This window comes from Vipera ursinii (assembly GCF_947247035.1).
Source record: "Vipera ursinii genome assembly, chromosome: 2".
NCBI classification, from domain to species: Eukaryota; Metazoa; Chordata; class Lepidosauria; order Squamata; family Viperidae; genus Vipera; species Vipera ursinii.
In genome coordinates, this window is record NC_139513.1 from 101,224,809 (window position 1) to 101,237,451 (window position 12,643).

General features: G+C 36.9%; 1 protein-coding gene across 2 annotated transcripts in view; it reads right to left on the bottom strand.

Moving 5' to 3' along the window:
- WWC1 (WW and C2 domain containing 1) overlaps positions 1 to 12,643 on the bottom strand; it is a 100,798-nt gene that overhangs the window by 17,920 nt on the left and 70,235 nt on the right. For both annotated transcript variants that reach the window (XM_083355386.1, XM_083355387.1), the window contains 5 exons: positions 9,854 to 9,943; positions 8,493 to 9,028; positions 3,596 to 3,704; positions 2,091 to 2,171; positions 715 to 801 (listed from right to left, as the gene is read on the bottom strand). In XM_083355386.1, coding sequence (XP_083211512.1) covers positions 715 to 801; positions 2,091 to 2,171; positions 3,596 to 3,704; positions 8,493 to 9,028; positions 9,854 to 9,943 — 903 coding nt within the window. The remainder of the gene's footprint in view (positions 1 to 714; positions 802 to 2,090; positions 2,172 to 3,595; positions 3,705 to 8,492; positions 9,029 to 9,853; positions 9,944 to 12,643) is intronic.

Below are 12,643 nucleotides of genomic sequence, written 5' to 3' on the forward strand. Positions count from 1 at the left end.
GTTTTCTGCTCCTTAAAGACTACTGAGCTTCAAGGTTGCTCAGCTGATTTGTTAATTTTAAGCAAAATTCTTACACCTCATATTTGACATTTCAAAAAAATAAGATCCAAGAACAAGAATGGACTTGCCCAGCAACAGCGCCCTGCCCTCTAATATTTCTTTACTTTTTAACGATACAGAAATACAAAGGATGCTCTAGGAATACTGCAACACATGTAAATTTATGGAGCTAATGATAATCCTCATTTTATAGCATTACTATTTATATAGTATATGTGTCTTCTTAGTAGTCTTCCTAAAAATATTACATGGAGTGGAGTCATTAGAATTTGCAGAGACATCTTTTTCATGTCAGATAGTGCATTAATCATTTCCTATATTGTGGAGAAACATATGAAGCTTTGTTCTGCAGAGCTACAGAGGAATATTTCAATATTCAATATTTCAAACATCAGAAATAATTCTAATTTTTAATGTCAGCTGTGAAGCTAAAACAGTTTCCACAAGCCATTAATAATGTATATTTAAGAATAATTTTTCAATGAAAATGATGTAGAAGAATATCCATTTATTCAAGTAAATGGCTATATAGGCTCAAAAGTGATGGTAAATTTAAGATTTTTTATTCCTTTTAGTCTAACTACATTTTTAAAGAGCCATTTAGGATAATTGATGGAGAACTGCAGAAATATTTTTGTCCTTGTAATTACTTACACTTTCTGGTCTTGCTGTGGTAAAAGAGCAGGCACATTATTCAACTGGGCAATAAATACTGCAAATTGTTTATTTTTGTCATCATACCTGAAGTGAAAATAAATGAAAGAGGCAATTGAAGATTGTAATAAAATAATTCTAATCACACACACAGACACACGTACACATATACAGATGCCTCTATTCGTTTTTCTGAAATATTTTCAGCTTTTCATACCTAGTACTAATCAATCCCCTGAGCTCTTTCAAAAGAGGAAAATTGGTTGGATATAATAGGATTTCCTGGCATATGTGCATAAGATATGGTTACAAGATGATTGGACTCGTTGGTCTTTAATTTAAGCAAACATAATTAAAATTAGAGAAAGCTGAAAGGAACTCAAGCATGCAGTCATATTTTTGCCAAGCATCTACACTATGGATAAATGAATGAAAATGAAAGGGTTCAGAAAAATTGTGTCTTGAGGCCTCATAATATTATCTGTTAATATCACATTCAAATCTGTACCTCTAGGGGTTTTTTTGTTGGTTTTTTTTTGTAATCTTACTTGCAGTACACAACTCCATTATATAATGATAATGATAATGATAATGATAATAATAATAATAATAATAACAATAATAATAATAATAATAATAATAATAATAATAATAATAATAATAATAATAATAAGAAGTTGGAAGGGACCTTGGAGGTCATCTAGTCCAACCCCCTGCTCTGGCAGGAAACCCTATACCATTTCAGGCAAATGGCTGTCCAGTCTCTTCTTAAAAACTTCCAGTGTTGGAGCATTCACAGCTTCTGGAGGCAGGTTGTTCCACTGGTTAATTATTCTAACCGTCAGGAAGTTTCTCCTTAGTTCTAGGTTGCTTTTCTCCTTGACTAGTTTCCATCCATTGCTTCTTGTCCTGATTTCAGGTGCTTTGGAGAATAGCTTGACTCCCTCTTCTTTGTGGTAGCCCCTGAGATATTGGAACACTGCTATCATGTCACCCCTCACCCTTCTCTTTGTTAAACTACACATACCCAATTCCAGCAATTCCCTATATGTTTTAGCCTCCAGTCCCCCAATCATCTTTGTTGCTCTTCTCTGTACCCTTTCTAGAGTCTCGATATCTTTTTTACATCGTGGTGACCAAAACTGGATGCAGTATTCCAGGTGTGGCCTTACCAAAGCATTGTAAAGTGGTATTAGTACTTCACTTGATCTTGATTCTATCCCTCTGTTATTGCAGCCTAGCACTGTGTTGGCTTTTTTGGCAGCTGCAGCACACTGCTGGCTCATATTGAAGTGATTGTCTACTAGGACTCCGAGATCCCTCTCATAGTTAATAAGGATACTAGCTTAAAGCACAGGAGAAGCCGGTAATCTTACTTCATTGAAAGTTGAACTTTAGCTGTAATAGACGTATCTACATCATCATTCTCAAATGTCACGGTTTCTGAGGTACGCGGCCTGAAAAAGATAACAGTGACATTTAAATAGGAATTTTAAAACGCCAATAGAATTCAAAAATAATTAGAACACACATTAAAAGGTAAATACAGAATAGCTATTGAAATTCTTTCATTATAGCCTTAAAAAATCCTGAGGGGAAAGGAGTGGTTTTGCCTGGGATCAGCAATGTGTAAGGTATCAGGTTAGCCCCCATGGAGAAAGCAAGCTGTTGATGGGCATCATTGTTCAGAGGGCCCTCTGTTGTGTAGCCATGTTCAATAACATTATTTATACCAGCTTGAGAAGAACCTTCAACAATGATCTATGGATCAGAAAGTGACCTATAGGAATTATTTGACTATTCTGAACCCAAGCTGTTTAGGGCTTAATGACCAGCATCATTTGTGAAAGTTTGAGCAACAAAGGAATTACTGGGATCCCATGGCTCTGTTACTCAGACTCCAATAATATACTAGCAGTTGTATTTTGGATAAGTTTTTAAAAGTAAGTGCACTTTTAACACCTGGCAATAATTTAATGATAATTAGGTCAAATATCTTATTCTAGACAGGGATGTGGTTGTTATACCAAAACTGATAAAGGCTACTATAGCTTGTCATAGAAAACACTTGTACCATCCAAGAGACTGAGAGGAATACATTAGTTGGACTCTTTATACCATGGTCCACTTTATAAACTTCTATGTTTCTTTTTCTAAAAAAAAAAGTCAAATCGTTAAAAAGTAATTCATTTTTATCCTCTTTTGCAACAAATAGAGGGTATCCAGCATAGTATTCTTCCCCAAAATTTGGAGGGTGGAAAAACATGTAAATGTTACATTTAATATCGATATCAAATATTTAATAATTGTAGAATTTCTTAATTAAGGACTTACTTCTCCTAGTAAATAGAAGAATCAAATAAGTGGGATTTGAGTGAGAGAATCATGAGAAGCAGAAAGCACACAAGCTTAACATTTATTCCACACCTTCCCTAGGAGAATGCTAAATTGGTCAAGAGAAAGTACTGAGCATATGTAAAGTTAAGGTTCAAAGGAATAAGACAGAAGATGCATTTCAGTGAGTCCTTGGCTGATAATGTCTAATCAGTCTTGGGATGTCTTTGATTAACCCAGTCTTTAGTAGTTCAGATGGCCTTCTTATAGTTTCACCCTACAGAACCAACACATGTCCTAGGCTAAATTGGTTAGCTATTTTAAACAAGAAAATGTTATTAACTGAATTATAGTATTCAATTATAGGAAATTAAAAATGGAGTCTATAGGAAACATTCCAGTGATATCAGAAAAGGAAATGTGGACCAGGTACACTATGTACTGAAATTTTTCATAACAAATATGTAATCTGTAATATTCAACTTTCCTGATTTGGTGCAGTTGGATGTATGCAAATTAAATTTGTAATAACTTGGGTAAGAATTACCTTTGCACAGATGCTTCATACACCCCGCTATCTCCAGCAACTGACTCATCTGACACTGCAGCTGATACGCATGCCACTTTTGGTATGGATCCTTCAATCATATTTACAGCTAGAAAATTCAAAGACAAAGGGATAATTTCATGACAGGGTTACACTATATTAAAGAAACCAAGAGGCTGACTCATTAGATACCTGCATCTGAAGCAGATGACAACTGACACTAATTCAATAAGCAGTGGTTTCCAATATTTGGGTCTAAAGCGAGCACAGTTGATTGCTTCTTAAAAATAACATGTTTTTTTTGAATTTGCACAATAGATACACATATTCAAAGAAATATGCATTTGGGTTGAAAAGGGGTGAAGGCCCTTGATGTCACCTTCTTAACATAATGCCTCCTTAATTTCAGCCGAATATACCTGAGCCTACCATATTACAGTATACAAGGTCAGAAAACTGTCTGAATCTATAAGGAACTTTTGACAGGTAGAGTGCGACTGGCCGTACTGATTCTGAAGCCCTGCTTTTGATCTAAATATTGTACATCTTGAGAGAAAAAGACGGTAACTTTCAAATTATGGATCTAGGTAGAATCATTAAGAGTGCCATAGAATAAATAAAACCGGGGTGTTGAAAGATGATATGCGATCAGAAACTCACATACTTTGGACATGTGATCCGAGTGGATAATAGATTAGGAAAATTGACTTTGGTTGGCAAATTTGAGAGATGTAAAGGATAAAGGAACTGATAAAGTGGATGAATGGGATTAAAGAGATTACTGGACGATCCTTGGAAGACTTCCAGGTTGCTGAATACGGGTTCAAATGGCAAGCAAGCACTCATCTGAAGTCAAATCAGACTTGATGACTGTGAGCTGGTTTTGGAATAAAATCTTGAGATGGCTAATAAAAAGTCATTATTATTATTATTATTATTATTATTATTATTATTATTATTATTATTATTATTAAAGTCGTACTGCTTTTATTTTCTAGATCAAGGGTTTTGACTGCATGAGCTCATGTGCTGAATTGCTTTTCTTTCATTACAGTATTTTGATTTATGTCCTATGTTTCCACTACCCAACTATTTAAATGACACCAGAGAACAATATTTAAACTGAAAAACGTTTCCTATAAGCGATGCCTATGAAGAAAGGGAAGGAAGGGTAATTTGGGGGCAAGTTAATTAGCTGTATCTTACAAGAACATGTGAAGACACATGATCCCAAAAGGCTATGCTATAACTCAATCAGGCAGCTTTTCCACTTCTTTGAGCTGTGTGTGCAAATCCCAGGGAGTGAATGTTTCTACTCATTACTGCCCTCAAATAAACTACCTGTGGTGATTATTTTGTCTGCTGACTGAATAACAATCCTCAATCACTTAATCTGCTTAGTGCCTTGTAGCTTTAACTCCCTCAGCCATTTTCAAAGAATCAAGAAATTTTAGGCTAATTACCATCAAGACCTAATGGGAATAATAACCCTTTCACACTCCAATATAAATTGTGGCATTGCTCACAGGGAAGAAGGAAGAATTTATTCCTCATGCTAAAGACAAATTATTAGGTTTTTTTAATCTTTTCCAGACCCCAGGTTGGTGGTTTTGTGTGATGAACAGCATGCTTTAATCAGACAGAACAGAAGCTCAGAAATACGTCCTGAAATTTGAATATTGCTGCTCTGTAAATTCAAAATAAATTTGTAAGACATGTGTATCTGATGATCTTATCAAACCGTAGGGGCCAGAAAAGTTGCAATACAGAATAAATTCAATGTCTCCTGAACTTTCAGGAGGTTCAGTTGATAAACTGACAGCCACAAAATAACTATTATGATAAAAGTATATGGTGGTTTTCTTTTTCATTTATTCAGATAATCCAGGACGTTGTCTCAGGATAGCATAAATTTAACTTCTAGATTATGACGCTAGATGATTGCTTGAATTTCAATTGATGATTAATAACCGAATGTTTTTGAAAAGGAAGGCAAGGAACATCTAAAGGTATCTGATTGAAAATACCTCTCGTGTATATACTCCTACATGTATATTTATGAGTTCTTCATACTTACATGTTTGCATTCATACACACATACGTATAGTCAATCTATTGTGTATACAGATGTGACAAAAGCTATGTGGTTCTTAAAATACTATACTGCTTTAAAAGTTAGCATACTAAGCATATTAGAGCCTTGGTGGAGCAGTGGGCTAATGCCTCCTTAAGTAACACCAGCTGCCTGCAATTAGTGCAGGTTCGAGTCCCACCAGGCTCAAGGTTGACTCAGCCTTCCATCCTTCCGAGGTAGGTAAAATGAGGACCCAGATTGTTGGGGGCAATTAAGCTGACTTTGTAATAATGCCGCTTGGGAGGGGTGTGAAAGCCCTAATAAGCAGGCATGTACATAGAATGAAGGCTACTGCTAAGCTTGTAAGCCGCCCTGAGTCTTCGGAGAAGGGCGGGATATAAATGGAATTAAAATAAAATAAATAAAAATACTAAGAGGGACTATCTGAAATATGCTATAATGGAAGGAAAGCTGAAATCTGGCACTCCCTTCGATCCTTACTGCCACTGTCATTCATTTTCATTCACATCACTTTGGGAGCCAACTCTAGCTAAAAAAAAATATACTAAAAAGCTAGAGGAATATATTTTATTTATTATAATTATTTGGGTATTACCTACTCAAATTAGTCTAGGACAGGGGTCGGCAACCTCGGCTCTTTTATGACTCGTGGACTTCAACTCCCAGAATTCCTGAGCCAGCTATGCTGGCTCAGGAATTCTGGGAGTTGAAGTCCACGAGTCATAAAAGAGCCGAGGTTGCCGACCCCTGGTCTAGGAGGTTTGTAATAACACAGTAAAACATCTAAAAATATTGACATTATTAAAATATTTTAAAAAAATCTTCAATTGGTCCACTTTTTTCAAAGAGGGGAAAGCTTCTCACCCGTTTCTTAAAGAATAAAATTTGCAAAAAAAATAAAATAAAATATCTAAATTCCAGTCCCAAATTATTTAGATAGCTGACCCTTTCCACTTTTCCTCAAATCACAGGCTAAGTAATGGTGACTTGCCTTCAGCATTATTAGAAGGAAAAGACAATGGTTCCCCTTTGTCGGGAAGTCAGTGTCCCTGCTCCCTGGGTAAAATTGAATCCATTGTTCATATCCTTGTTCATTTCTCTTTTGATTCTTCATGGTAAGGATGTAATCATCTCTTTTTTTTTTGTCTCACTATTCCAGAAATTCAAAGACAAAGCTGACAAATTAACAATAATATCTAAAGAGTGTTACAAAATGTCCAAATGTTATTTCCATCTGGTGTCAGACTGTATAGTTATTACATGGTGCATTATGTTGTGTCAATTTTAAAGTAGTCTTTTATAATGGATTAGATAGCATCACCACCAGATAGATTTGTAACTGGGTGACCAACAGCACTCAACACATAATCTTTAATAGAACAGCATCTACATGGAGGGAAGTATGCAACGGAGTGCCCCAGGGCTCTGTCTTAGGGCCAGTACTTTTCAATACTTTCATCAATGATTTAGACAAGGGGATAGAAGAGGAACTCATTAAATTTGCAGACAACACCAAGTTGGCAGAAATACTAATAATCCAGATGATAGGCTCAAGGTACAGAAGGATTTTGATAGACTTGAACACTGGGTCCTCTCTAACAAAATGAAATTCAATGGTGAGAAAAGTAAGGTTCTATATTCAGGCAAGAAAAACCAAACACACAGGTATAGAATAGGTAGTACCTGATTCAATATCAGTAACTGTGAGAGGGATTCTAGTGGATAATCACTTAAATATGAGCCAGCAGTATGCTGAAGCTGCCGAAAAAGCCAATTCAGTCCTAAGCTGCATTAACAGATGCATAGAATTAAGATCACAAGAACTGTTAGTACCGCTATGTAATGCCTTGGTAAGACCACACTTGGATTCTGCATCCAGTTTTTGGTTGCCACGATATAAAAAGATGTTGAGACTCTAGAAAGAATGTGAGTAAGAGCAACAAAGATGGTTGGGGACTGGAGGGTAAAACATATAAAGAACGGTTGCAGGAATTGGATATGTCTAGTTTAATGAAAAGAAGGACTAGGGGTTACATGATAGCAGTGTTCCAGTATTTAAGGAGTTGCCACAAAGAAGAGGAGGTCAACCTATTCTGCAAAGCACTTGAAGGTGAGACAAGAAGTAATGGATGGAAACTAATCAAGGAAAGAAGCAACCTAGAACTATGGAGAAATTTCCTGACAGCTAGAACAATTAATCAGTGGAACAACCTGCCTCCAGAAGTTGTGAATGTTCCAATATGGGAATTTTTTAAAGAAGAGACTGGACAACTATTTGTGTGAAATGGTATGGGGTTTCCTATCTGAGCAGGGGGTTGGACTAGAAGACCTCCAAGGTCCCTTCCAACTCTGTTATTCTGTTATAATGTAATTCCTAGGGAAAATTATGCATGCACAGAAGATACTTCTCATGGGATATCTTTTAGGCATTCATTTGCTTCTTACTTAATGTGAAGAGATGCTTAAATTGGCAGTATTCAGCTTTTAAGCAGTGAATCAAGATGCTTCTTTAATTTTATGAAATCCCTTAACAGTGAAAACAAAACAGTTTTGACAGACTAACAAAGTAAAGTATACCCAACTAATAGTCATTATAATAATGTTTCCTGTGAAAATATAGATTTATTATTATAAATTTCATCTTCACTACTGTATTTAACTATGATTATTATAATATCCAAAAAACATTTTATATGAATTGAATGCTAAAAATCTTTGCTGTATAGGCTAACTATTTCGTTAAAAACAGCGAATAATACCAATAATTTGGAATGAAAATCAGGAAGGCATCTGTTATTTTACCTTGTTCCAAATGCTTGACCCCAGTTCTAGAATCTTCTGTTCTATACTTCTTACCACCTACAGAGTTTAGAGCAAGTTCAGCAAGTCCACTGTTTATTTCAGTATCTTCAAAGTCTGCATGACTAGCAAAGGCATCTCCTACGAAGAATGGGTCTGTCACTAGTGGTGAACATGGTGGAGAAGGAGATGAAAGAGATGACCTTGGAGATAAAGATGTTGAGGATTTGGGTGTTCCAGACAAGGATCTCAAGATCTGCACGCGGCTGGTGGAATCTGTTTTCTGTGTTTTTACTACTTCATTCTCATGGATAGTAGTGATGCATCCTGAAGGTCGAAAACCAGTGGTTCTTTCCAAAAGCAAGAGGTCCATTTTATTCTGATATTCAGAGTCTAGCTGTTCAAACTGTTCATTGAACAGATCAGTAAAGCTGGCTGAAGTTGAAGAATCCTGGCTTGAGGCAATCAGAGATCCTCTACTAGATGCAAGTGAGCCATGACTACTGCCAGAAGACAAGGAAAGCATGCTGGAGGACAAACTGCAATAAAAATAATAGTTAGAAATCAAAATCAAGATGGGTACATTGATTTAAGTATCTTATTTAGGACAAGTGATTCAAATCATCTGTCATTTACAAAACTCTCTAGATGAACTGTTTCCTAACTCTTAACCTAAACTATCTAAATTGTTACATAGATAAACTAGCAGAACTGCTCTTCATTTGAAATATCTTTGAGAAATCTGAATTTAAATAAACAAATTAAGTCATAATTATTTATTTTATCTGTTGTCAATGGAGATTCTCAGTCATCCAGGTCATGGTTGTCCCAAAGATACTTTTTCAAGAGGCAACTGGACTTAAGACGTTTCGTTTCTCATCCAAGAAGCTTCTTTAGCTCTGACTGGATGGTGGGTAATGGAAGGATTTATATTGCAGACAGCTGGTCATTTGCATTCTTTTAGAGAGTCATTGAGGCCACCTGGAGGTTTCAGGACACATAAAAACCTCTAAGTGGCCTCAACAATTCTCTAAAAGAATTTGCCTCTTGAAAAGCACCTTTGAGAGTACAATCTCTGCTGCACATCTTCCAATACCATTTCCAAAAGTGAATTTTTGGAGGGTTACAATTTCAGATTATCCTTATTTTATGAAATACCTGTTAGATACTACATAAGATAAGTTGCTACATTATTATTACTGTCTAAGCATCCTTGACACTTTCGCATTTCTACTCTATTTCAAAGGGTCATCTCTTAATAAGACCAAGTTGCCATTTGTAATGCTAAGGGAAATCATTTTTGCCTTTATGCTCAGAGGCCTTCTTTGGATACAAAACTTTTGTGAGTAGTATGGGTCACTTACTTTTTCAACTGCAAGTGCAACACTGCTACTAATCGTGTTGTTTCCTCTAGTTCTTGAGCCAGCTGATTTCTTTTACTGCTTAACTTCAGCCTGAAGAAAATATATACAAAGGCAACATTACAATACTGCTGCTGTGGTGTCAGAGCTATGGTACCCACAGCCTTTGCAGCTTAAAGACAAGTAGAAGGGGGGGGGGAACTACTAAAAACAAAGTAAATTCTCTAGTGCAAATTCTTGCTCATGTAACATTAAGGCCTGGAACTAGAGAAATAAGTCTTCTTCCTTGTAGGGAAGAGGCTAGTTGTACAAGAGACAAATATAATCAAACTTTATTTAGCAAAGAAGTAGAAACAAGGCAAAATTATTTTAAGTAGTTTTTTTTTTGCAAAAGAATTGATGGCAGAGGAAATAACAGTGTATGGCTACTCAAATCACAAACATTTTATAATAATCTTCATTAAAATAATATACTGTAATAAAAAGTAAGGCTCCAAAGATTATTAGAAGTATTATATAAAGAGGGAACAATTTTTATAAAACACACAAGAGCTTGTATAGAGACAACAACCACTAGAAACAATATATTAGATTTAAACACAGGAAAAAAATTAAACTGAGCACTGTTTTTAGCTATTTTTTTTCTTATTCTACTAGAGAACAAACAACCCTGTGCCAATTTGTCATCCAAATCCTTCCTCCCGCAAATTCCAATTTTAATCAAAGCCTGGTGGATTATCTTAGCTGCCCACAACTTCTACCTTAACACATAGCTTATTGCTTGTCTCCCTCTACCAGGGAACTATCTGCTGTTCCATAAACAAAATGCTTTTTCATCCAGAACTTTCCTTTGGCTAAATGTTAAAGGTAAAAAAAAATGGAGGTGTCTGATAGCCCCTTTTCTAATTAGCAAATCTGATTAAAAGATACAAGCTTTCGTGAGATGCAGATGACTTTATCAAATTCATAGAGGGGCTAACTGATGTAGCATTTAAACAAGTACACAACAAATTTTGTACAAAAGAATTAATGAGTACGTTCCACATAAGGACTAAAACAAGAACAGGATAATATCAAAGCATTCCGATCTCTCAGTTCCCTCTATCTCAGAACAAGACCTCAACAGCACAATTGAAAAAGAGAAAGACTGTGGAACCCACAGAACTCATATAACATACTTAAAAGGGTTCAAGTTATCTCAAAAGATCTCAGCTAACTTAATGGATTTTAAACACATTACGGACATTTATTGATAAGATACTTGTAATATGACCTCCCGGCTAGACTACTGCAATGCTCTCTACATGGGGCTGCCCTTGAGGACCACTCGGAGGCTTCAGCTGGTGCAGAATGCAGCCGCGCGAGTTGTGATGGAAGTCTCCCGATACTCCCATGTAACACCTCTTCTCCGCGAGCTGCATTGGCTTCCAGTTGCCCTCCGGGCGAGATTCAAGGTGCTGGTGATGACCTATAAAGCCCTAAATGGCATGGGCCCAGATTATCTGAGGGAGCACCTGCTGCCAGTGTCAATTTCCCATCGTCCTGTGCGCTCCCAAAGGGAGGGCCTCCTCAGGGTACCGCCGGTCAAGGATTGCCGGCAGGTGATCCCCAGGGGGAAGGCGTTCTCTGTGGGCACGCCTGCCCTATGGAATCAACTGCCAACGGAACTCTGGATTGCCCCCGACCTTCGTTCGTTTCGCCGGGACCTAAAAACCTGACTCTTTGAGCTATCTGGCCTGGACTTAGGGGTTTTAATGATTTTAAATTGTGATTTTGACTTTTTGGGGCTATACTTAATTTAATTTTAATTTTAATTTTATATTGTATTGTTTTTAAATTCTGCCCTGTAAACCACCCTGAGTCCTTCGGGAATAGGGCGGTATATAAACCGAATTAATTAATTAATAAATAATAATAATAATAATAATAATAATAATAATAATAATAATAATAATAATAATAATAAATATGACTCACATGTAACCTACTTCAGCATACCATGTTTCCCTGAAAGCAAGACCTACCCCAAAAATAAGCCCTAGCTTGATTTCTGGTGATGGGCCTAATATAAGCTCTACCCCAAAAATAAGCCCTAGTTTTGGGGTGAGGTGCACACCTAAAAATCAAGCTAGGGTGGGGATAGGGGTGGTGGTGGAGCTGCCTCACACACCTTGCACCCGCTTACCATTGCAGCCAGGCCTTCCATGAATCAACACCTGTCTCGCCTCACTGGCCCACTTCTTCTGCGGTGTCCCTCTGGCCTGTATTTCAGAGGCCTACTGGAAAGGCCTCTGACAGCGAAATGCAGGCTGGGGATCAGCATGTGCGTCAACCCGGAGCTCCATTCTCAGCTGCAGAGGCATTTCCTTCAGTCACAGAAGAAGTGAGCCAGCTAGCCGGGGATGTCAGTGCCACCACTCTGATATGAGACTGTGGAAAAGACACCCCCTGAAAATAAGACCTGGTGCCTCTTTTGGAGGAAAAAAAAGACCAGGTCTTATTTTCGGGGAACACTGTAATTGGCTAACTGGTTAATCTCTCTTTCCATCCCTTTGCCCTCTACCCTGTCCACTCCCAATTTTAATCCTAAAGCAGTTTTGATATTCTGGTTGTCCTTTAATAAAATTTGTTAGTTGGAAAAGATACTACCAGATTCCTTCTGAGTTTTGACTTGCAACTTTTGGAAGTTGCAAGATTCAGAAGCTTTTACATACAGGGAGCCATACAAAAGCAATGCAAGAACAGTGTGCCAAAAACACGGCAATCTTTTGTATGCATGTACCATTTGCTTCA